A 25,082-nucleotide genomic window follows, 5' to 3' on the forward strand; every position below is an offset into this window, starting at 1 on the left:
CCCTCCTTCCTTCCCTCCCTCCCTCCCTCCCTCCCTTCCTCCCTTCCTCCCTTCCTCCTTTCCTCCCTTCTTCAGTGAGGACATATAGCAAACAGCAAAGTCAAACAGCCTTCTAGTTTGAAACTGTGCCATTTACAGCATACACACACATTTACAACACACACACACACACACACACAGAATTCACTGCTATGTTTCGAAAGATCAATTGTTGCTCTGTGGCAAGAAGATAACTAATTTTTGACATTTTAAGCATATGTTCATAGGGAGGAAGGTATATGTCTAGGATAGTTCTGGCAGAGAATTATAATAGCTCAATAGCTATGTGTGCTTATGACCATACAAAATGATGGTAATTGAAATGAACTCCAAGACATGGAAACAATAGCTCTTTTTTTTTTTATTGTTGACCTTGTCGCCAGTGTACTGTATCTAGTTCATCTTTTTATTTTATTTCATTTTTCTTTTTCTATTGGTTTAATCCCTGGCAATCACTGTCTTTGATTATGGTAGCATCTTGTATATATACTTATCTGATTTAGGGAAGAGAAAGGGAATAACAAAATGCTTAAACAAGGACAAAGGATGACCCATTGCAACAGCGATACAAAACACTATGTTGAAAATGAACTTTACAACTTGACACGGGGAGGGAAGATTGGGGGAGGGAAGGTATTGTGGCAGAGAAAGGAATGGGTAACAATGTTCGACAAGAAATATACTCATTGCCTTACTCATGTAACTGGAACCCTTCTGTAGAGCATCTTCACAATAAAATATAAGAAATAAATTAAAAAACAAAAAAACAAAAACCTTATGAGAACTGGTTATATCACCTACAGCTTATGGCAACAGGAATGGAGCAATCTGAACAGGTTTAAGTGATGAAGGAGGTAAAATGGACCAAATAGGGATGGTGATTGGATAGAAAAGTTTAGCAAACCCGAGGGTAAATTCTGTGGACCTTGTTGATCAGCTGGGTGGATAATGGTTCTACCAATGATTGTATTTTTAATAAAGGGAATGTGGGGTGAACCATGAGTTTCACAGTCAAAGGAGAAGTGGGAGTCTGGTGTTCACATGTGACTCAAGGGCTTAAAAAAATAGAAGATATTGTCTAATCCAAGGATTCTGTGGAAAGAAGGGGATAGCTTACCATAAATGCTGTGTACTTCTCTAATCAAAAGTGAAAAAATTATAAAAGAAGTTCTTATAATTAGGTATGAAGTAAAGAGAAAGCAGCATAGTTAATGCAATAATTATAACCAAACAACCATAATGATAATTAATAAAGAATAATTTTAATGCATTCACTTACAACAGGGTATCAGTGGCTTAAATTGTTATTCCCTCTAAGAATCAATATATTTTCTAAAAGGCAGCCCTTTGTGTGTGTGTGTGTGTGTGTGTGTGTGTGTCTGAGTGCGCGCGCGTGCGCGTGTGCATGTTCTGGGACTTGAAGACAGGTCTTAGATTGCTGTCCCTGACTGAGCTTTGTGTTCAAGGCTAGAGCTTTACTACTTGAGCCACAACCCCACTTCTGGCTCTTTGGGGTTAACTGGAGATAAGAATCTTACAGATTTTCATGCTGGCTTTGTTACTATGCTTCTGAGTGTTTCATATCCTTTAATTGAGGGACAGGGCACACAGTCCCCTGTCTCCATATAACTCTAGTCTGTGGATTTCTGTTGTATAGTTCTGGAGTATAGTGCATGGACAGTGACTTGTTATCTAGTGCACCTTTAACAAAAAAGCTTATGTCTCATGAATAGATTAACTGAGCTTAGCATGTCTTTGAAGAAACAAAGGAATGGATGGAATGGAGGTATGGTGATTCAGGAAGCTAAGGGAATTTCCAAAGACATGAACTTAGTTTGAGAACCAGCAAAAATACCATAGTATACAATCCTGACATCTCACCAGTTATCCAACCAGTAGGCAATTCTATCCCCTTCCTGCTAGAATACCTTTAATTGTAAAATAACCAGCTTACTTGAGCAAGTGTTCCTTCTCTGTGACTGAGTAGCCTGGGGATTCTTTTTATTAGGCAAAACTTCACCCATCTCTCAGATTTCCTGACTTTGGTTTTTATTTAGAGAATCATGCTGTTCACTGTTCTAACATCATCCATCTTTGTCAGCAGCCAAGGCCCCAACTTCATATACCAGTGATATACAGCAGACAGAGTGCACCAAAGACATTAAACTCTATCACATTTATGTTGACTCTGAACTCACCAGAGATGGATTAATACTTCCATAAAGCTTTGTGGTAGCCAGACAAACAAGACTAAGGAGACTAAGGAGACTGGCTGAGAAAAGACAGGAAATGCAATATCTTTCTCTTTCCCTTTTCTCCCTCTGTAGAGATCAGCTTCTATCATATTAGGAAATTAGGAAGGCAAGTGAATATGGGGATCTTTGGGACCCATCACAGAAACAAACTCATCCTTGATTTTCACTGGTCCTGCCTATGGCCACAACCCAACACAAGTAGTAATAAACAGGATACTTGGGGCCCAGTGCACCTTTCCAACTATCTATCTTTATGGATTAAAGAAAAGATTTAGGAACGTAAATAGAAAAATGGCAGTGTACCTTTTTCAGGTACCTCTCTATTACCATCAAGGTGTTATTTATGGACATACTCACACAGGATGGACAGAGTGCTGACAGTCTGCAAACTGGATTAAAACTAGTAGTATTCTGGGTTTGCATTCAGGATTTTTAGCCTAATTGGTAGATTTTGTCTTTATGTTCTCCAATGAGTCTTTTATAGGTATTTTGGAACCTGACTTAAAATTGATTTTATGCAACAAAAAAGTAATTTATTCTTTCATAGTTAATTGTAATCAGTTATTCAGATACTTAATATGATTAAGCATGCTGCAAATAAAATGCCCAGTTATCACAAAATGGGGCTTCTACATCCCCCCCTCCTTATGGCTATATACAAAGATGTGTGTGTGTGTGTGTGTGTGTGTGTGTGTGTGTGTGTGTGCGCTATTGCAGACCATTGTTTTGTGTATCTGGTTGCATTCTTCATGGACTGCCTGCAGCTAACTTTGGAAGATTCAGTTTTGTTGTATCATTTAAACTGCAGCAATTCAAAACACATTTAAAAAATCATCAGTGACTAAGAAATCTCCACATTCACATAAAGAAAGAGGATAATAAATCTGACTTACCACTTTAGGTTGTTCGGGGCAACAGAGGAACAAGTTGTTGGTAATTGTCCAGTACTTTCATTCAATAAATCACATTGGCTCTGCTTTCTCCTGTAGCTCAGCCTCTGCGCAAAGCAAGCAAGCCTCCTTCCTATTCTGTGCAAAGAATAAAATACGAACAGGATCACTACAGGCAAGAGCTGAAGTCCATGATCACTAAGCTATTCTTCATGCAAAATAGAAGAGCATACACAAAGCGAGGAGAGAGGGAAACAGTTTGGCTCGGTATCTAGGTGTTCTTGGGACTGCAGCCCTTGGAGGGCTTGATTTCTCAAGCTTGTGTGTGTGTGAATAAAAGCATGTCATGACTTCAGTGTGTATCTAGCCTACTATATATGTCTAGCCTACTATATCTGTGAGGACCATTTGGGTTTTAGAATGATATAAGCTGATCTCTACAGAGGGAGAAAATGGAAATAATACTGAGCTGGAATTGTCACTCATGAGTAAGGAAGGAGACAAAGTAGCTTTGCAGGGGAAGAATTATCACTGGGTATCCAGCAATCTGACTACAGCTCTTCTGGGACCAGACAGCCTCTTATTTACCCCAACAGCTGCCCTGGACCAGAAGCCCACAGGTTGCAACCACATCTCCCTTTTCCTAAGGCACCTAAGCTGTCCCTTACATATTTGCAGCAGGAGTGACAGCCATGTTAGGAAAGGTCTAGATCATATTCCAGTCTGCGGAGCTTGAGCTCTGGTTTTGTCTGAGACAGTAGTTAGCAGACATGGAATTTAGGATACCAGGAGGCTCAGTTACAGGAGGAAGATTCCAATGTTTTTCCTGTGGTTGCCACACATGTGTGTACCTGGCTCCACTCATAGTGGTATGTTTTACATGCAAAATGAGTTTCCTAGAAAACCACATTTGGGTGCATTTTTTAAAATGTTTTTCTTGTAAGTGAAGTATTTAATAACCTCACAGCTAAATATGCCAAGGAGGCTTTCTGATGGAGCACATACATGAATGCAAAACATGCACAAACATGCACACACAAACATGTATACACACAGATACATCATACACACATGCACACAGATTCACAATTCAACACACAGAAACATACATACAGGTTCATGTGCACACATACGCATGCACATAAATATATAAAGATAAACATATATATACATATATGCAAACACATACACACAAATAGGCACATACATAAATGCAGACACACAAAACCATACATGCATGAATATATGCACATCCACATCCACAAATATGTATACATATTTACACACCCCTGCAATAATATTAAGGACCTTTCTAAAGCTCTATATACTCTGTCTGCCAAATGAATACTTAACTGCTATAATAACTTCAGATGTAAGTTTGGACTCCTAGTTGTCACTGAGTCTAGTCTGTTTTTTATGTCTGCAACCAAATCAACCCCAAATGCTGGAATGTGACTTTGGAAAATCAGGAGCGTCTTGTCATAAGCAAGAGGGTGGAGTGCTAATCTTTGGCCTAGAAGATAACATCTTATTTTTCTGAAAATCTCGTCCTTTCTAGAGACATTGATCACCTCCCAGCCCCTGCAGCTCACTCACTTCTACAGGTAGATGCTCCTGAGCAAGAGCTGGGATCTGATAAAGAACTGTATCTCAGAAAATCTGTGTGTCTGAAGGGAGAGCTCTGGTTAGCGTTTCACAATTGTCTCACTTTTTCTATTCATATTAGAAAGGAAAAATCGGGAATGTTTCTCCTTTTCTTTTCTAGACCTAATTTGTCTCTATAGCATCACTATGAATAATCCAATTTAGGAATATACACGTCTTTGAGGGTCAGAAGACTATTTTGTTTTCTATCAAGGGTCATCAAAGGGTTAGGCTACCCTTCACAGTGTAAGTTAAATGATTCCCAGGTAAAAAGGTTTACCCTAACGTCAAGAAAAACTGACTTGAATGTAGATTCCATTAGGATAAGCTAGATAACTTTGAGTAACTCTATTAAGCTCAGGGACTGCCCATGGGGTTATGAGTTCAATCTGCCTTGCAACCTGGGGGATACTGCCTCTTGTCACAGTAATACTAGTTCCAGAAGCAGATACAAATATATAAAATATAAAATAACCCATCTATGTGTTTAGTATACACACACAAAACATGAATGAATATCATATTTAGATTTGAGTCCCTTCTTTCAGGGTACCTCATTCTGCATATGGAATTATTCCAGAATGCAAAATCTGAAACACTTCTAATTCCAAGGGATTTGGGTAAAGGATAATTAATCCACTCTCAGGTCTGAGTCAGAAAACCCAATCTATAGCAAAGGAGAGTCATTAATACACACATTCATTCTTTAATCTATTCTTCAGTACACAGTTATTATATACTTAATAAGTCAGATACATTGCTGTATGCTTCAGTGTTAACCAAAGCCTGTTGATGAAATCTAAAATCCTTGACATACCTTAAGAAGATTCTTTACCTTCTGTTCCTGCTTACCACTGTAGCCTAATTTCTCACTACTTTTCCTCTATCACTCAATGCTGTCACCCTTGCAAATAGCTATCAGCTCTTGTACATATCAGACTCTAACACCAGACTTTTGTCTATGATGTTTTTCTGCCTGGAGGCTCAGTCCTCTTTGATAACTTTCCTCACAGTTCATCGCAGAACAATCTCTAGTTTGCTATCTAGTCTGAGGTACAGCAGCATATACTCTTTGAGCATTCTATTGATTACAATGTATTACACTAGTTTAGCACCAGTCATTCTTATATATAACCATTTAAATGCAGTCTCTTATTCACTGCTATAGTTCTAGTATCTACAAAGCTCCTGGCACATAGGAGATATTCAATAAATATTTAGTGCTTTGTTGAAGTCTTAGTATGTGTTTATTGAATGAATGAGTAAACCATCTCAAAGATTAATGGAGATCTCAGAATTGAAAGAAGCTTAAAGTTCTCTTGGTATGTCTAAGTTTTCTTAGAGACCATCCACTGAAGTCTGGCTCCACTAACTAGTTCTCTGTTGATCTCAACCCAGACTGATTACACCCTTTTTCTCCCACTCCTATTCTGTTCACAGTATGTTCTTGCTTTTTGTTTTTCAGCTGTTTCCTAGAGTTTATTTCATCTCTACAAACTAGTATTCTCTTCAATTCCTAACATAAGCCTGTAATTATGTGATGCTTGATTCATTGAACAGCAAACATTTGAACAGGGTGTTAAATGATCAGTGTCTTGTTTTAGGAAAATTACTCTTTTCATTTCTGAGATGGGGAGGATGGGTCAGATGAGCCAGACAGACCTAAAGAGGACTTTAATTATGACTACAGCACAGACATGAGATCTAAAAGCAGACTTGCCCTTTCTTTCACTCCCCCCCTACCCCCCTCCCTCCAGTGTTCTCATTGGGAACACTTGAGAATGTTTGTTCCATACTCAGAACTTCCTCTCCACCCAGTTCCACCTCCACATTAATTCACTTGCTTAGGTTACTTGTGATCGTGCCTCACTGATTAGATTAAAATAATTTAGAATGAAGGGATTGCACTTTTACTTTGCGTCTTCCCTTCTCCCTTATACTTCTAGACCTAGTGCCTTGCAGATAGTAACTGCTCAATGAACATTGAGAAAGAAGACCATTTGTTGCATGCAAAGCGTAGACTAAAGCCCAGTGTCAGGGAGGGGGTACAAAGGAGAATGAGGTATCTTTTTGAAGGCAGAAGATGTGTGCTTGCCTCACATGCATGAGGCCCTGGGTTCAATTCCTCAGCACCATATAAGCAGAAAAAGCTGGAAGTGGCACTGTGGCTCAAGTGGTAGAGTGCTAGCCTTGAGCTGAAGAGCTGAGGGACAGCGCCCAGGCCCAGAGTTCAGGCTCCATGACTGACATGGCAAAAAAAAAAGAGAAAGAAATAGGAAAAAATGCAAGACAGAATTAAAAAAGTACCATGAAGAAAAATAAGAGCATTATGCTAAGGGATAATAAAAGAATTGTCACTGCTTTCTGGAATGCTTAGGGAAGATTTAGAGAGATTGCATTTGCTTTGGACCACTTCTGAAGGTTGAAAAGGTTAAGGAGTGTAGCTCAGTGGACTTGGAATGAATGGCCATGGGATGATATGATAGAATTTGCCTCAAGAAGTAAGCAAGGGCTAAAAATCAAGGAGGATTTGAATACTGTGTTAGATTGTAGACTGCATGCTATCTGTGACAGGGATTTAAGCACAAGTGTGTTCCTATACTGAAATAAGATCTCTGTGGTCTAGGCAGGATAGACAATGAACTGATGTGGTAAGAACCCCAAAGTAGGAAGACACTAGTGGTGAGTACCTGTAAGAAATAAATTGAGCAATGAAAAGTGGTACACACTATGGAGGTAGAACTTATGGGACTTTTTACTTGTATAGGTAGGGATAGGAGAGGATGAGAGAGACATATGGAAAGAAGCTGAAGGTGGCTTTGAAAGTTTTAGTCAACAAGGGTTTAGTTCTAGGATCTCCTGTTTAGTTGTTTTACATGTCTGTTTTTATGCCAATACCATGCTGTTTCTGATGTTGTGATACTTCCAGCTTTGTTGATCTTGCTCAAGAATGTTTTAGCCATTTGCTATATTCATGCATGAAAATAACACACTAAAATCCAATAATATATCTATGCATATGTTATTCATCATAATAAAAAGATAAAACCATGATAAGTGTTAGCCTATGTGATACTAGACGATGGCAACCTTTATGATTTCACGACATACAAAAAGAGATAGTATGGGCATTCATGGCTTGGTGTGTGCAGTTTTTTACAGAAAAGAGCAGAAGGCTGAGTCCCTGGAGCCATAAGACCTAGACTCCTCTGATGAGAACTCGATCCAGGCAGTGAGGGCAAGCTGCCTGAACCAACCTTCATGGTCCTCTGTAGGGGAAATGGGTACAATTTCCTTGGAAAGAGCAGTTCCCTGTTCAATATGATCATTTCCAGTCTTCTTTTAGAGTTGCTTTGGACAGAACTTAGGTTAGGTAATAGGAGGTTTGAGCTTGGCTCCTCTGGCTGCTCTTTACCCACTGTGTGACCTTTGGCAAGTTAATTATTTTTTATTTCCTCATGAGTCCTTCATTTTACAAGTGGGACCAGTTAAACTCAAAGGTTCCTGATAGTGTACTCTTCTTTAGATTTTTAAAATGAAACAGCTAGAATTTCAAAGTTCTTGTGAAATTAGGCCAAGGACCACCAATATCAGAAACTAGGAATGCCCACTCTTCTCCCAAAATCCTTCTGATAGTGTGGAGAATGCCCATACATCATTGCAAATGCATGTCTGCTCTGTGGTTAGTTGCATGTGGTTTGTTTGTAGGACGTAAGTTTAAATTGATCACTTTTTGATGGCTATTTTCTAACAGTTTTTCACTTTTTCAGCAAAACTTTTTTAAAAGGAGTGCCTTTTCATCCTAATCTCAAAATTAAATTACAAGAAGAAAGTGGCAGTCCCTTACTGTGGTCAGCAAAGAGGCTGGCCAGCCCACTTCCGTTCTGTAATCTCTTGACCTTCCTTAGGGTGAGGCTGCTCAGTAATGTCTGATTCTTTTTTTTTTCTTCACAAATAAAATGTGCTATTTATCAAGAGCAGCTAAAAAGGGGACAAAAAATAGGAAAAGAAAACGAACACCCCAGGGTGTATCTGAACATGCTTATTATGTGCAAAGTTGTTAGTAATGAATGTGACAATCTTCCTCCTCCTCCCTCTCCCTTCTAAGCTCCAAAGAAGAAAGAAAGGGATTTGGGGAGGGCATTGGCTATTCAATCCAAAGCAGACCTTTTCAAAAGGTGCAGACTGTTCATAGCCGTGTTATTTCTTGATTATTTTGTTTTAAGCCCCAGTTGACCTTTGAAACTAAAAGTAACAGTCCCCAGATACCCTGAGAAATCGTTTGGAAGTTTTTCTCTACATCTTGGGAGCCTAGACAGATGACATTCAAAAGATTTTAGAAAGAGATGATCCATATTCCTTTTGCAGGAGTTGGTGACAGAGTGTTTATCTGAACTAATCATGTGAGATTTTCCAGTGTCTCATTTTTGAGAAGCAAGATTCTCTTAAGAAGGTTTCAAAGACTCCCCTGAAAGCTTTCCAAGAAAGGCTCCATGCGCCTCTCGTCAGCCTCTTGCTGGGCTAGAGCTCCAGTGTGATAATCAGAGTCCGTGTGCCTGAAAAGTCTTCTTGTTCTGCCTGCCACCCTCTCAGTCATCATTAGAATTCTCCAGCTATGAATCCCCTATTGTCTGTAGGAGCCCAGGATCCCCCACACCATGCCGAGGAAGGAATGCGAGCCTCCTAGGTCTGGCTTTCAGTCTCAACCTTATCCAGCAGGTCACAAAGCCCCATTTATACACAGCTCCAAAGTTTTATCATAATTCTTTATCGACTCAGCACCACATATCCTCCAGAGTAGTCAGGAGACGTTTGGTAATGAAGCCCATTTATCCTCATTTTCTCAATTGGCACACTTAAAGTTCCAATATTTATGTTCACACTGTCCTAATTTTGGATGTCAAAGATACTCTACTAGACAAGGAGCATTGCCCAAGAATAATTGACCCACATGGAAGAGGTTGCCAGAGTCTGATGCATGATGTGGTTTGTCATATTACCAATCATTGCATCACAAATAGTTACTTTTAACAGTTCAGTGGAAAAATATTAGTAAATGCTGCCACCAATTAAATACCTTCCGTGTGCCATGCAGAAATATCACTGAATTCTCACACTTTGCAAAATAGGATTATCCACTCTTTATTGATGGGGAAATTAAAGCTCAGAGAGATTAATTAGCTTGTTTATGTGCACTTAGGGGTGAAACTTCGACTCAAATCCCGGCCTCCAGGCTGCCAAGCTCATGTCATTATTTCGACTTCATTCCTTTGCCTCTTATCAGGAATACATTTTGTGAATTGCTCTAAGTGAGTAGAACAAACTTCTTTTTCATCTCTAATCTATTAAGACTTATGAGGTTAAGGTTATTAAGATCCTTTGGCCAACTGAATAATGAGATCTACTCTGATAAGCATTAACACAGTATCAGGTCAGAACAAGAATTTGTAGCATATATTTCACCTATCAATAGGTGGCAGTATTCGCCTAAATCTCTCCAAGAGGAGTCAGCCCAGGTAGTTTCTCCTTATGCGCTATCCCTAAGGCCATGTGTATTCTTTGATGTCCTGGATTTGGTCATAATAAACACTGTGGACAGTAAATGGGTTGCTACTTGGCCACAGTCATGCTTCTTTACCAAGAGATTGGAACTTTAGAGAGGTTTAGGTACAGGCCTGTGATCCTTTACAGAAGCATGGGGATCCTTGTCCATTTATACCACTCATTTTGGCCTTTTTGCTGGAAGCTGGGGAGAGGCTTCTGTGAGCAAGTCAAAACAAAACAAAAAGCAAGAGAATATTTTGTGTTTTCATCTGCTTTAAGGATATTGTGCATAATTCCCAATTTTAAGATGAAATGGTTAATACCTTAGGGCTTGATAATTCATAAACCAGAGAAAATTTGCTCAGGTTATATAATAAAGCAATTAAAAGACCACTAGATCATAAGAATGTCACTAACTGGCAGGCAAAACAGCAGATAAGGTAAAATGTTCAGTACACAAGCCAAAGGGGTCAAGTGGATAAACCAAAATGTTGAAGCCGGGCGCCTTTGGTTCACACCTGTAATCCTAGCTACTCAGGGGGCTGAGATCTAAGGATTGTAGTTCAAAGCCAGCTCGAGCAGGAAAGTCTGTGAGACTCTTATCTCCAATAAGTCACTCAGAAAACAGAAGCGGCCCAGTGGCTCAAGTGGTAGAGTGCTAGTCTTGATCTGAAGAGCTGAGGTACATCATTCAGGCTCAGAGTTCAAGCTCCATGATTGACCAAAAAAAAAAATGTTGAAAGATAAAGATAAATGACTGATGAATTTTTGGTAGACCTTTTCTCTTCTTTGCCTAGGTTTTCTCCCCCCCCCCATCTTTCTTTTTTTGGGATTTTTTTTTAAGTGGTACTGGGGCTTGAACCCAGGGGTTAGTGTTTGCTCTGAAGGAACTCTACTACTCAGCAACTCCAGCCCCACTGTAACTGGGATGACAGGCACACGTCACCACTCTCAGCCTTTTCTGTTGAGGCAGAGTTTTGTAAACTTTTCACACAGTATTTCTGATTGAAGCCTCCCAAGTAGATAGGATTAAAGGCATGAGCCACTGGCACCTGGCCAAAGAGAATCTTCATGTCAAAAATGATCGTAGTTAAAAGTATTAGTTTAGCATCAGTTTGGAGCTGCCAACAGAAGTCTGCCTAGAAGAACTTAGATTTGTAAATTTTTTAAAGAAAGGTTTATGGTAGATGAAAGGAAAACAGAAAAAGCTGAAAATTTTTTACATCTTTGTGCTGACTTTTCCCATTTTCTATCAAGATACTTGGAACTTTATCAAAGATAAAGGAACACTTAGAAATCAGATGAGTTGTCACTCTCAGAACTAAAGTGTTGACTCAAGTAGAATTCTCAGGAGGCCAGATTCTCTTAAAAGAATTCAAATTGGCTAGTGGACTGAGCAAAGTGCCTTTGAGACAGCAAATCCAGTTATTCCTGTGTCTCCAAATAGACTGGCTTTCCCTATCTCACTGTGGTATTTGTTACTATTAGCACTCTCAGTGGAGCTGCTGTCCTTTAGAGATGTGCGGTATCTATTTTGCATACTGGACTGAAGTCTCCATGAGGCAAGGACTCAGTTTCACTGGCCTTTGAATTTCCTCTTTTGTTCCTGGAGGGGGCCCCTTTGAATGGTAGGTAATTCTCAGTATGTATATATTAAACTAAATGAAATTAAAGCAAACTTGGAAGAATACATTTTTATCCAAACTTTTTTTAAAAGAAAAATTGTAGCTTGGGTATCTTGACAACATTTGGACCACATTTCTTCTTTTTCATCTAGTTTTTCCATTTCAGGTAGTATTTGTGACTGTAGGTACATCATGGCAAAGCCCACTTTACCCCCTAAAATCAATAATTAATTAATATATGTTCTTGGCAAGGCCATCTTATTTTGTAGAGGGTCTTAGTCATAGGAAGGTTAAGTGCAGAGGCAGGCACAAAAGCAGTTACCAGGGATATTAAGTGACCCACATAAACTGTATCATTCCAATCAGTGACATTTCCTGCCTTTGTGGTGTGAACGCCCAATTCACATGAAAAAGCCGAACACAGCAATGCTGTTTCCTAGTGGTAACTATCATTGTTTTCCATATTAGGGCAGAGCTAAACACAAGGGGAGACAATCATCTTCAAAAGCTTACAAAATAATATTCATCCCATTAAGCATATCAGGAGATATTGCCAGGCTTGGGAAATAAATTACCCAGCCGAGTATTACAGCATAATGAAGTTGTCAACAGCAACAGTGCCGCTGTAGATTGTCTGTGCTGGCCATTCAGGACACACAAGGAAGGAAATCATTGTCATAATGCCCACTACATTCCCGATCTTGGCCCCAGCCATGGTTATAAACCTAATACCCCTAGGCACACAGGAAAATGCCAATAACAACAAACTAGGAAGAAAGAACATCCCCTTCTGCTGGTCACTCTAGTTCCTAGCATGGCTGGAACCTCTCCCCTCCTGCCTCTCCAATCTGTCATCTTCTTTAAAAAGAAATCACCATGACGAGAGTGGAAATGGATTCTGGCCTTCCAAGCAAACATTTCCTGATAGGTTTTCTTATCTTTTCTTGACTTCCAAACAAGCAACAGTCCAGCAGACTTTAATCACACCTTCCTCAAGAGTCAAAGGTGAAGGCAGGTGGAGTTTTCTTTTGTGAAGAAAAATCTAACTAGATTGATTTTCAGTGTTTCTTGACTACAACTAGAGTCTTCTAGAAGATTCTCTTAGTTTCTTTTTTTAAAGAATGTTTATTGTACAAAGGGCTTTCAACTCAGCATATTCATTTATGTGTTCAATGCATCTTGATCAGTATCAGCCCTTCCACCATTCTCTCCCACCACCATCCCATTCCCACTGTTCCAGGTTCCATTTTCACATATGTATCTTGAGTATTATGCCTATATTCAATTATTATTCCTTTCTTCATTCATTTTCACTGCATTCCCTTAATCCCATATCCTCCCCATAGACAAGACATATTTCAGCTTTCTGTTCTTTTTTTAAGCTATTAATTATTCAAAGGGTTACTCCATGGAGGCCTATCCCTGAATATAATATCCTTTAGTCAATCTGACCCTATATACATGCATATGGTTCTGTATGTGTTTTCATATGTGTTTAAATTTTAGGTCTACCTTCTATATATGGGAGAAAACATGTAACTTTTTTCTCTCTGACTTACTTCACCTAACATATTTGTTTCCTGAGATCATCCATTTCCCTGCAAATGATAGAATATTATTATTCCTGATGCATAAATAAAATCCCATTATCTAATCTAATATCATCTATCTATCTTTGTATCAATCTATAATAATTTCTTGATCCATTTGTTGGTTGTCGGCTGTCTGGGATGTTTTTAAAACTTCGCTCTTGAGAATAACGCTTCAGTGAACACGGATGTACAGTGCCTTTTTGTATTCTTGCTTGTGGTCTTTTGGATAAATGCCCAAGAGTAATAGCTCTGTACTAGAGGGTAGTTATATTTTAGTTTTTTGAGGAATCTCCGTACTGACCTCCATAGTGGTTACACTAGCATACATTCCCATGCACAGTATAATGAGGTTCTCTTTCCCCCCACATTCTTGCCAGCATTTGTTGTTCCTGTTTTTTGATGATGGAGGTTATGATTAGAGTGAGATGGAGTTTCAATGTTTTTTTAATCTTTTTTTTAATTTATTTTTTAAAGGGAGAGTCTTACATTTATTGTATACTAGGTTTGTATGTGTATGTGCTTGTTTTGAATGGTGGTTATCTTCTTTGTGTGTGTTTAGAAATAAACCCAGGGCCTCACAAATGCTGAATAGCTTCTCCCCTAGTTGTTGGGTATTATATTTGGAGATATAATGTAATATAATGTTCAATGTTGTTTTTATTTGCATTTCCTTTATGGCTTGGGACATTGAGCATTTCTTTATGTATCTTTTTGGCCATCTATGCACATTTTTTTGACACCTTCAACTCTTGTCTCTATTAAGGGGGGATCAAACTAGATGAACTGATCCTGCTTCCAGCCCTCATGTTATTATGACACCAAGAGGCAAATGCAGTACCTAGTTCAGAGAAAGGCATGTTTGTTACAAATTTTTTATTTCTGCCTGGCTACTCTTAGTTTATTTGGATATGTGGTAATATTTCAGAGTCAATCTATGTGACCTTTCTTTTTCCATTAGGTGTTGAAACTCATTTAAAGTATTCTTCATTAGGAAAACTTACCTTTCCCCTCTCTCTCTCTCTCTCTCTCTCTCTCTCTCTCTCTCTCGCTCTTTCTTCCCTACCTCCTTCCCTCCTTCCCTCCCTCCCTCCCTCCCTCCCTCCCTTCCTTCCTTCCTTCCTTCCTTCCTTCCTTCCTTCCTTCCTTCCTTCCTTCCTTTTATTGTTGGTCCTGGGGCTTGAACTCAGGGGCCTTGGTGCTGTCTGTGAACTTTTTCACTCAAGGACTCTTTTGTGCTTTACCACTTTGAGCCACAGTGCCACTTTTGGTTTTCTGGTGGTTAACTGGAGATAAGAGTCTCACAAACTTTTCAGTCTGGGCTGGCTTTGAATTGCGATCTTCAGATCTCAGCCACCTTGAGTAGCTAGGATTATGAGTGCGAGCCCTCACCACTCAGCAGGAAAGCTCACTTTTTAAAATAGACAGTGAATGTAGATTTGCCTTACAGTAACATAACCCTACATCTATTCTTGTTGTCTTTCATGGAGCATATACAATATCTCTGTTGGTGAGCCTGGATAGTTCATATTTGCTTACTAATACTTCAGCTGTCCTAAGTGAGTCGATGGTGGATGGTTACCTACAAGAGGAATCTATGGAGATTGGGTGGCCAGACAAGGCACTGAAAAAGCACTCCAACAGCTCACTTCCACTTTTTTTCTCCTGAGTAACAATCAAAATGGGTTTGTGTAAACCTTCCCAGCAGCTATTTCTATTTGACACTTGTGTCCAGACTTCCATTGATTTCTAGGCCCTGAGATCCAAATTTTCAAAGGGTCCTTTTACCTTTGGTAGATGGCTAAGAATACAAATCTCTAAACAGACCTTCCATCTTTCCCAAACCCACTCTCCCCATTTGTATTATGGCATAAATATTCTTTAGTTGAAATGTAAGTGGCTAGCTTGTGACTCAGTCACCTGCCCAACTGGTCACCTTTTTATCCCCATAGAAGTATCTCATCAAGTTGACCTAATGGAAAAGCCTCCTTTTTTGATGTAGAGAGTATCATGGTGAGAATTCAGAGTGCTAAGGTAGGGGAGAAGCAAGGAAGCTGGTTATATTTGCACACTCAAGCATAACATTGATGATGTTAGTTGTGTGATAGAAACCAGGAATATAAGGCAGTCCATGCTATTAGTTAAATAGGACTGTAAATGCTACTTTGCCTACTAAGATTATGGTCAGCAAAATGTAACTGAGAAAAAAATTTTGTTCTAAAAATGCTAGCCAGGTTTGCTGTACAAATGTCAGGGACAACTGACCCTTTTCCACACAGCAGCAAATGACATTTGATGAATGGAAAAAGAAGGAAAACAAAAATAAAGTTCACAGAAGTTGAATTTATATTTTTAGAGAAAGCTAGAAAGATAGATTCCATCTCTACTATTCTAGGCTCACCTCTACAGACAGGCCTGGTTCTTTAGCTTTCTGGCTCCTGTTTTACTCTCCCTTCTGCACACTGAATTCCATGAGGGTAGACACAGGAGTCTAAGTTGGATGCTTGGCTATATTTTCAGATTGCTTTACAGAGAGATCTCTGTCAAGGACCATACATGCCAATTACTCAGTGTAATTCTTCAACATCATCTGAACCACTGAACAGACACTTTACCAGAGAGCAAAGCATTGAAAAGAATGAGAGGTTTAATGGCTTACTTTGAAAAGAAAGGAAAGACATGGGGTTTTGCCTATTCCTCAGCTTTTCAATACTCAGACTCAATTATTACCTGTTGTTCCTGTCACCTTGAGTGACAAGGAAAGGTAGAGATTTTCAATGACCTTCAACTCTAAACTGTGTTAGTCAGAGCAAAGTAGAACAAAACAATTCACGGGAGCAACAATGACAAAAATACCCCGCAAAAATCCAAAAACCAAAATTTACACTATATATCCACCATATACTCAGGATCATTCATACGTCATCAGCCAAGTATTAACTTAGTGTAATGTGGCATATGGACAAGAAGAATTGTGGTTATCTGAACTGATTGAATTAAACAAAATGGTTGAAAGAGTCAGGTGTCCCTGAGAAGTGCGCGTGCACTTGAATAAGAAGAGCTTACTTTGAATGTGATGTCACTGAGACCAAAATAGATGTCACTGAGACCAAAATAGATCCATAGATGAGTTCATCAGGAATGACACAAGACCTGAGCATAAGAGTAAAATAGTTTTGAGGTCTATTTGGAAAATAAAATAAAGCAAAACAGTATTGCTTTCAGTTAGCCTAAAATTATTCCTCTTCTCTTTTTCTAAATCTGTGCCTTTCACTATTGAACTCTTATCTGAAAGGCTTTGAATTTCATGATGTTGCAGAATGTTATAAAATGTTGTGATCATACTCTGAAATTGTAATTACTAGCCCAAGCTGAGGATCCATTGTAGGGGCAAGTTTGGATATGAGAGCTCAGTTACTACTTATTTCCTGTGGCAAGTCACTTGATCTGAATTTTAACTTTCTTATCTATAAGAAACCACCTTGCAAAAGGCTTGAATGAACAAATCAAAACAAAAGATGTACAAAGTAGCTGAAATACACACAAAAGACAGCATGATTTGTCACTAAAAAATTAACAAGATAAAACCATAAGGAGGTACCAGTTTACCTTCAGCAGAATGGGCTAACATCAAGTGTTGGTGAGGGCTTGGAACAACTAGAATACATGTGGGATGCTGATGAAAATGTAAAATTACTTCGGATAAATCTTTTCCAGTTTCTCATAAAGTTAATGTATATGCTTTATAACTTAGCCTTCTACTTAGATTTTATACCAAAGGAAAATAATACACACAAAAACAATCACATAAGAATTCTGTAGCCATGTTAGTTTTACTGTTTTGATGGCCAATATGGAAATAGAGCAGATATTATCAATAAGTTAATAAATTATAGAATCTTCATCCCAAGGACTATTTTCCACCATTCAAAAGAAATGAAATGCTGAGATACATAGTAATATGAATAGATGCATCTCAAAATAATCATCATATTGGAAAAAGAAGATTGAGAGGATAGGACATAATAGTGGACAGTGGCAGATGGAAACTTTCATGTTGAAAATGTTCTATATCTTGATTAAGGTGGCAGGTGGATGTACACAGATATTGAAACATCTTAGCAAACACAAAAATCTATTCATTTTGTAGTATGCAAAGTATTAGTTGTTAGTTTTAATTATTAGTTTTCAAAAAGCCTGCTCTAGCTACTTTATAGAGATATTGGTAGATCAAGTAGTTAGATTTGAAGAAAATGTAAAACATAAAGCAAACCAATTATTATGATCAACTATAGAGTAGGGTGCGCATATATGGAAATGTACATCTGAAAGCCAAGCACAAGATCCTAGGATTCCAGACTTTAGCCCAAAGACTTAGAGAACAGGACTGAGAGTCATCCCTAGTCCCTGTCTTGGCCTAGGTTGCTACTCACCCACATTATGTCTTTGTGAGATTCAGACCAAAGAACCTCTCAGTTCTGATTAGCATTGCATAGTGTATGGAGAGTGGAGCCTGGCTGCATTTCAACCCCTTTACTTCCTGGGTCAGGTCCTTTTGTACCAGAGAGCCCCTGTTAAGAACTTTGCACACATTGTTCCAACTACCCAGACACTTGTCCCTGTTTTCATGTGCCTGACCCCTTTCATTCCTCTGATCTTGGAATTAATACCATTTCCTCTAAGAGGAAGTACTTTTATTTCATCCCCATTAATCTCTGTCTCAGCACCCTGTTATTTTTCTAAAAGGACAAACTCCATTTGTAATTGTTCTTTCTTTACCTGGTCTTGGTCAATCTCTCCCTTCTGGACTGAGTTCCTTGAGAGTAGGAAATCTCTGTCCCTTGTTTATTATATTCTCCAAGGTCTGGCATAGTCCCTCACACAGTAGGAGCTGTATGAAGTGTGACAAATGACAAAATCAGATGTAGTTTTGAGGAGTTGTGAGGCTAGAAGCCAGTGATTTTCCTAGTGGGGGATCAGGAAGCAAAGGCTAAACACCGACAGTCCAGCAGGAAACAGAAGGTTCAGAGAGAACTGTGGAGGACTAGGAATATAGCTGGTAGGGCAGCTGGGATTAAGAGGGGGACATTGAGAAAGAGAGTGAAGAGTAGTAGAAGCATCTGTGTTACGGATTCAGCAGTTAGGGATGAGGACCTGGGCATGGGAGAATGGGTCAGAGTTGACAAGTAGAAAACTGAATAGGTGCTGAGATTGTCTTCCTTTTATGTCCTGGGCCTAAAAGTATAGAGACATTCCTGTACTACATACAGGTTTAAGTCAAAACACCTCTGTGTGGACTGGATAGCATTTTTTGTTTGTTTGTTTGTTGGTTGTGGGGCCTGAATTCTGGGCCTGGGCACTGTCCCTCAGCTCTTCAGCTCAAGGCCAGCACTCTACCACTTGAGCCACAGAGCCACTTCTGGCTTTTTCTGCTTAGGTGGTGCTGAGGAATCGAACCCAGGGCCTCATGCATGCAAGGCAAGCACTCTACCACTGAGCCACCTTTCCAGTCCCAGCATAGCATTTTAATAGGAGAGAAATAGCACAGGAAACAAAGGTGTTACCACCTTTTGAAAGCCATATACAGTACTATTCAGAATGTGACAGGCCATCATGGTCATGTCCATGGTCCAAGTGATGGTTGGGAATAACTACATAGAAATAAGATGTTCTGGAATGCTCTTTCCCCTTAGAACCAAAGTTTCACATGGACTATAAATCTAAAAGGAAGATTGGCAGAGGGTTGTAGATTCTAGGAACAGAGAGTAGATCATAAGATTACCACATAAAAACAACATCATAAGAGGACTACTTGCAGACTCTCTATACCCATAATTCTTTTGAGACCCATAATTACTCTGTGAGGAGAGGTTGGAGGGGAAGCATCTGAATTTACAGATGAGAAAAATGAGGCCCAAGTTTCATAGCTAGAAGGTGGAAGAGCCAATACGTTGTAAAGCAAACAAGTAATAAAAACAATAGCACAAAACCCAATGTACCACCATCATATGAACACAGATTAAGTGCCTGCATTCTGCACTACTTTCAGCCACAAATACTTACTGATGAATAATATTAGTGTAAGAGCAAAATTATCTTGAGATCCACAAAGCAGATTATTAACAGAATACCAAATGAATCTCCCACTAAGATAATCTTATAGTAGAACATGAGAGACAGGTCACACAACTAGATACATGGTTTTTTGACCCATAATTTTGCCTTTAAGAAATGTAGCAAGGATTATAAAGTAAAAATATTTGCTTATCCATTTTACTGTTAATTTTCAAAGGTGAAGGACAGTCCCTAAATATCTAAGAAATCCCTTAATGAACTGTCATGGTTAGTTGATTAAACTTCCTTAAATTCTTCTTAACCAATTGTACAGTGGATCTCCATTACTTTTTTTTTCTCTCTGATTTGCCATTAGGTCACCATTCCTTCTATACTCATGACTTTGGCTAGTTTGATTCTAACCAGTTCTAAAAGTACCCAGTGAGAGTGCGTCATTCCCCATCTTGGTGACGGCTTAGCCCCTGTGTCCCAAGCCAGACTCATGGGAGTCAGCCTCAGAACATTCCCGGTGTTTATGAGAGGAGTTATTTATATGATGTGTGCGGGTCAGCGCAAAAATGGAAATGTGGATGTTAAAAAGTATGAAGCAATGTGCTACTAAAATACAAAACTTTTCCTTACTGATACTGAATCACTTAGGCATTTTATCCAGAGTAAATGATTTCAAAAGTATCGATGGACATTTAAAAAATATTATGGTGTTTGTATATCACCCTTGCCAAGACTGTTAGAAAATGGTAGATACCTGATTATAGTAACACTGTGTATGATTTGAGTGTGTGTGTGTGTGTGTGTGTGTGTGTGTGTGTGTGTTTGTGATATGCTGGATATTGAACCCAGAGCCTGTGCATGCTAGGCAAGCCCTCCAGCATTGAGATACACTTCAGCCCATCTATGATTTATCAGTTGTGTAAAATCTGATGGCATGTTCAGGACTGGTTATGTTTTGGCAGTTGTTTTCTGTTATTATCTAAGATCCAAAATAAATGTCACTGCATTTTCAGTGCCTGGTTTGGTGTGCATATTCCATAGGTGGTCTCATCTCTTAGTTGTTACTTAGCCATCTAGGCCCAGCATCTCACTGCTTTGTCTCTACCATCATCTAATTTATTGATGGAATGAGGTCAGTTTTTCTCTATCTACTCTATTTTCAAATGCAGTAGCCAGTAGGGCATTCCTTGATTGGATCTCTGATTTGCAACTTTGGTTGTGGTAGTGAATATCCCTGTGAGTTTTTGGTTCCTGTGGCAGAGAAAGCTTCAACTCAGGCCATGACATTATAGAGTTCTGGTGCCATGGGGTTAAAATTGAGTGGGATAAGCCAGCTAAGTACTTTCAGAGCATTTAAGATTAAACTGAGCCATTATAATTGATCCCAAACTGTTAGATGGCATATACTGTGAGACTCTGCGACCTTTAATGTCCAGATTCAGTCCAGTCTGGCAGTGAACATGCTTCATAAAGGAGACAGACAAGAGTTGAACCCTAGCTGATGTAGAGAAGACCATGTGGCCTTCAACATGGATTTGGTATACATCAAACAGTCCCAAATATCCTCATTTTCAGAGAAGAGGTGGCACCAATGCCTAGGCCATTTCTTCCTATACTGTGGACTTTGGATTATGAGAATCAGTCCAGTGATAACAATCTCACTAACGTGGGAGGAATGCCATCTTTACAAAGCTTGTGAGAACATTATGGCTATTAATACAGTTGTGCCAGCTGGTATTATCTCTCTTGGAGGATAATGGAGAAAACAAAATTAGAAAACAATTATTATATTTTGAAATTAGTGGGTCACAATTCTTCTACTGCTATTCATGAATTTCTGACCTTAGATTTGGGAGATTCAAATTCAAAGGAACAGGGAACAGATTTCTCAATACAGAAGTACAGATAAGAGAGATTCAGCAATCAATTATCTGAGCACTCTTACAACACACTCCCAATTATTGGAATCTGCCTGGATGTGGAATCCACCTTCCCAGCACCCTTGCAGTAGTGAAAGATGTCATGTTCTCAAAGGTATTGCTCCCTGAAGTTGTGTGTCTGCCCATCAACAATGACCTTGAGACTTGCAGTTTGATTCATTTTCTTTCTTTCATTCTTTCTTTCTTTTTTTTTTTAAAAAAAGCAATTTCCTGTGTCTAAGAGAGGGGAGAAAGGTTAAAAAATATCATTATGAAGGCTCCAAAGATTTTTAGGACATCAAATTGCTCTGACAAACCATTTTTATGAGTTAAGTGTAAAGGAAACAGAAACATACGGATTAAATTTCCCTTAAAATACACATGGGCTTAAAAATTAAGGGGGAAAGAAGGACTTGGCAACAGAGGTTTCAGGCTTTGCCAAACCCCAACTCCTGAGAAATAACTTGAGATGCTTGACAAACCCAAAAAGCAGCTGGTTCCACCCTGTGCCCTCCTCAAACGCTATCTAGAATCCCGTGTTGATTGGAACCTCTGAAACTGAAATATGCTAATTTACAAGCTCATGCTCTGATTCTTCAAATTACCCTAAACATTCGCTATTTATAAAATTTCTCCCTAAAGGCCTAGTCCTCCTCAGGTTTTCCTTGTAACCAGGCAAAAATCACAGATCAGCGTTACAATTCACATTTCATGGGTGAAAACACAAAGCTTGGTGCAGGCTATCCTAGATGATTAGTGGGAGCTTTCTCAAACCAGAAAATTTACCTGTAAGCACTCTACCCTGGCCTTAAAAATCACACTGAATCATTAGTTTATGTTCTATAGTGAACTTCTGGACAAATGGGATGTATAAACCTCTCCTTGGACACTGAGAATTCAGAGGTCAGTGTGAAGTTGTTGAACAGCCCATGTTCATTCAATTATTCCTTCCTTCCTTCCTTCCTTCCTTCCTTCCTTCCTAATTTCCTTCAGTAAGCAAATGTTCATGGAGCAGAAATGTTGTATTCCAGTCACAATGGAAAGGAGAACAAAAGTAACTGACATTTAGTAGGATTTACTGTATGACAGATATTATGCCACCCCTTACCGTGCAATGTATCAATGTTTGCTTAGTATTTTCTTGAACCTCAGCAGTCAGTGCTATGATATTTCCATTTTTCAGATGTGTAAGGAGGCACAGAGGCTTTCACCATTTACCTAAGATTAGTTAGAAAGAGAAGATCTAGGATTTAAATAAAGAGTGGTGTTAAAGACCCCTGACGCTGCCTTTAAGAATCTTAGACTCCTGAACAAACTAGGACATTCAAGGGTAAATGGTAAATCTCCTAGGGCCTTTCTGAAAGGAGAAATTCCTTTCTACTGAGAGTAGGAAGGCTTTTGATTAGGATTTCAGAGGACAGTGAATACCATGGGGGAGGTCAGTGTCATTCTGCCTGGTCAAACATCTGAAAAGGTGATGAGAAAGCCCTGGGAAGTGACCAAAGATATGGCAGGAGTACAGGGAGATTTCATCAAATGCACATTTGACCTGACCAGGTGTAATTCCAACTATCAACTACAAAAAAAATCAGTTCTCCAAAACTTTTACATAACGGAGGCAATTTCATCTGCAGTTGTTTAGAAAGTGTGGATAGGATAGGAGGCAGGCCCTCAGTGCCTGTGTGTGTGTCTTGCAGTGCTAAGTGGTTCTAGAGATTAATGGTGCACTTCTGTGTGGAGAACACGGCCTCTCCCTATGTTGGCAGGCACTGAGATGAAGCTGATTCTAGGCCTGAGGACTATCAGTCACTGCTGCTGTTACTGACATAGAGTAATTTTGGCTCAATGTGATATTTACCCCATTTGACGATTTTAGAACTTAACCTCCTATATAAATGCAAATCCTTTCCATGTGCTTACTTTGTAAATGAACCTTTGAAATTAGAAGAGTCACTTGTTAAAAATGCTTCAAGTAGATGTAGTAAAACAAAAAGCCTCCCAAACAAAATGTAAATTGTGCATGAAAAATATATGTAGATGCTAAAATTGTTGCTGATATATGAATTTACCAATTACCATTTGCCACTAAATCTATACAAAAGGAAACATTGTGTGTAAGAAAAAAAAATGAGGGGCTGGGAAGGTGGCTCAGTGGTAGAGCATGCATGAGGCCCTGGGTTCAATTCCTCAGCACCACATAAGCAAATAGAAAAAAGCCGGAAGTGGCGCAGTGGCTCAAGCGGTAGAGCGCTAGCCTTGAGCTGAAGAGCTGAGGGACAGCACCCAGGCCCATAGTTCAGGCCCCACAACTGGACCCCCCCCAAAAAAAAGAAAAAAAATGACCATTTACCTGTTGTGACAAATGAAGCATAGATATTTTTGAGAGTTTTCAAAATGTTAGTTATTAGTAATAACAGTGGAGTCAAGATGCAAGAGTGGGCCAAGTTAGTAAGCCAGCAGCAAGACTGAGAAGACTCACAAAAGAAATACAAGGCAGTTGTAAAAATAAGAAATTCAAGAACTTTGGAAGTGTACACATAGCTGTGCACTGTGATAATATGTAACAGAAATGCATGATAACTTCCTTCAACTTTTTCTTCCAGGTGTGAAAACAAAAGATACTCATTTTAGAAAAAGTAGTATATACCAAACACTAGAATAATAAACAGAAAAAAGTAAAATTTACTCACAACCCTTTCACAGTACTACTGTGCATTTTAATTCATTGTTTCTGTATACATGTATCTTTCCTATTTACATTGGCTCATGTTTTATATCAGTGGCTTTCAAACAATGGCTCTGAAAACAGTGCCAGTATTATGGAATTATCTTTTCTAAAATGTTTTATTCCAAGATGTTAAGCATGTGTCAATTCCTCTGGTTTTCAAAACTCAGAATCTGACTAACTTTCAGGTAAAGTTTGAGAATTAGCATTTCTACCAAGTTTCCAGACAGCCACTGCTCTGTAATGTTTTATGCTTTGCCATTTTCTCTTTATACTGCATAAGAACATGTTCCCCAAGTCATTAAATTATTGGAAATATCTTCCCTTCTCTTTCATTTTTTACTAACATAAATCCATTGTACATACTAACGGGGTCAGTATGACATTTCCATCCAAGCCTGGCGTAAACACTTATTAAATTCAACCACCAAGCCTGCACTGCACCCTTGCAGGTCTCTGGCAATCTCCATTGTATGCTCTGGTCAGCTTATTGATTGTAGCTTCCATGTTTGTGAGAAAACGTTTACTATTTGTCTTTGTGTGCTTGTCTTTGGTAAAATCACTTCTAATGGAGGCATAACATTTTATTCCACAATCTGTTTATTGCTTGATAAGTTTTTTCCTATGCCCATTAATACAGAGTATCATATTTCTTTATTAAACAACCTGGAGATCAGTGAGGTAGACCTCCAGCTTTGAGACAAACCCACCTGAGGATGTGAGTTAAAAGGAAACATTGACTCGCTTATGCTTAGAAGATTTTAAAGGACCACAGCTCTCACTCCA

At 39.0% G+C, this 25,082-nt stretch overlaps 1 protein-coding gene across 1 annotated transcript in view; it reads right to left on the reverse strand.

The window, feature by feature from the left end:
• The window catches only part of LOC106001701 (ankyrin repeat and fibronectin type-III domain-containing protein 1), a 128,041-nt gene extending 115,329 nt beyond the window's left edge, over nucleotides 1-12,712 (reverse strand). Inside the window, exons 1-2 of the mRNA XM_013036710.1 lie at nucleotides 12,588-12,712; nucleotides 3,188-3,322 (exon numbers count right to left, since the gene is read on the reverse strand). Of these exons, the coding sequence (XP_012892164.1) occupies nucleotides 3,188-3,322; nucleotides 12,588-12,712 (260 nt within the window). The remainder of the gene's footprint in view (nucleotides 1-3,187; nucleotides 3,323-12,587) is intronic.
• Between the last annotated feature and the right edge of the window lie 12,370 nt (nucleotides 12,713-25,082).

Source organism: Dipodomys ordii, unplaced genomic scaffold (assembly GCF_000151885.1).
Source record: "Dipodomys ordii isolate 6190 unplaced genomic scaffold, Dord_2.0 Scaffold7, whole genome shotgun sequence".
NCBI classification, from domain to species: domain Eukaryota; kingdom Metazoa; phylum Chordata; class Mammalia; order Rodentia; family Heteromyidae; genus Dipodomys; species Dipodomys ordii.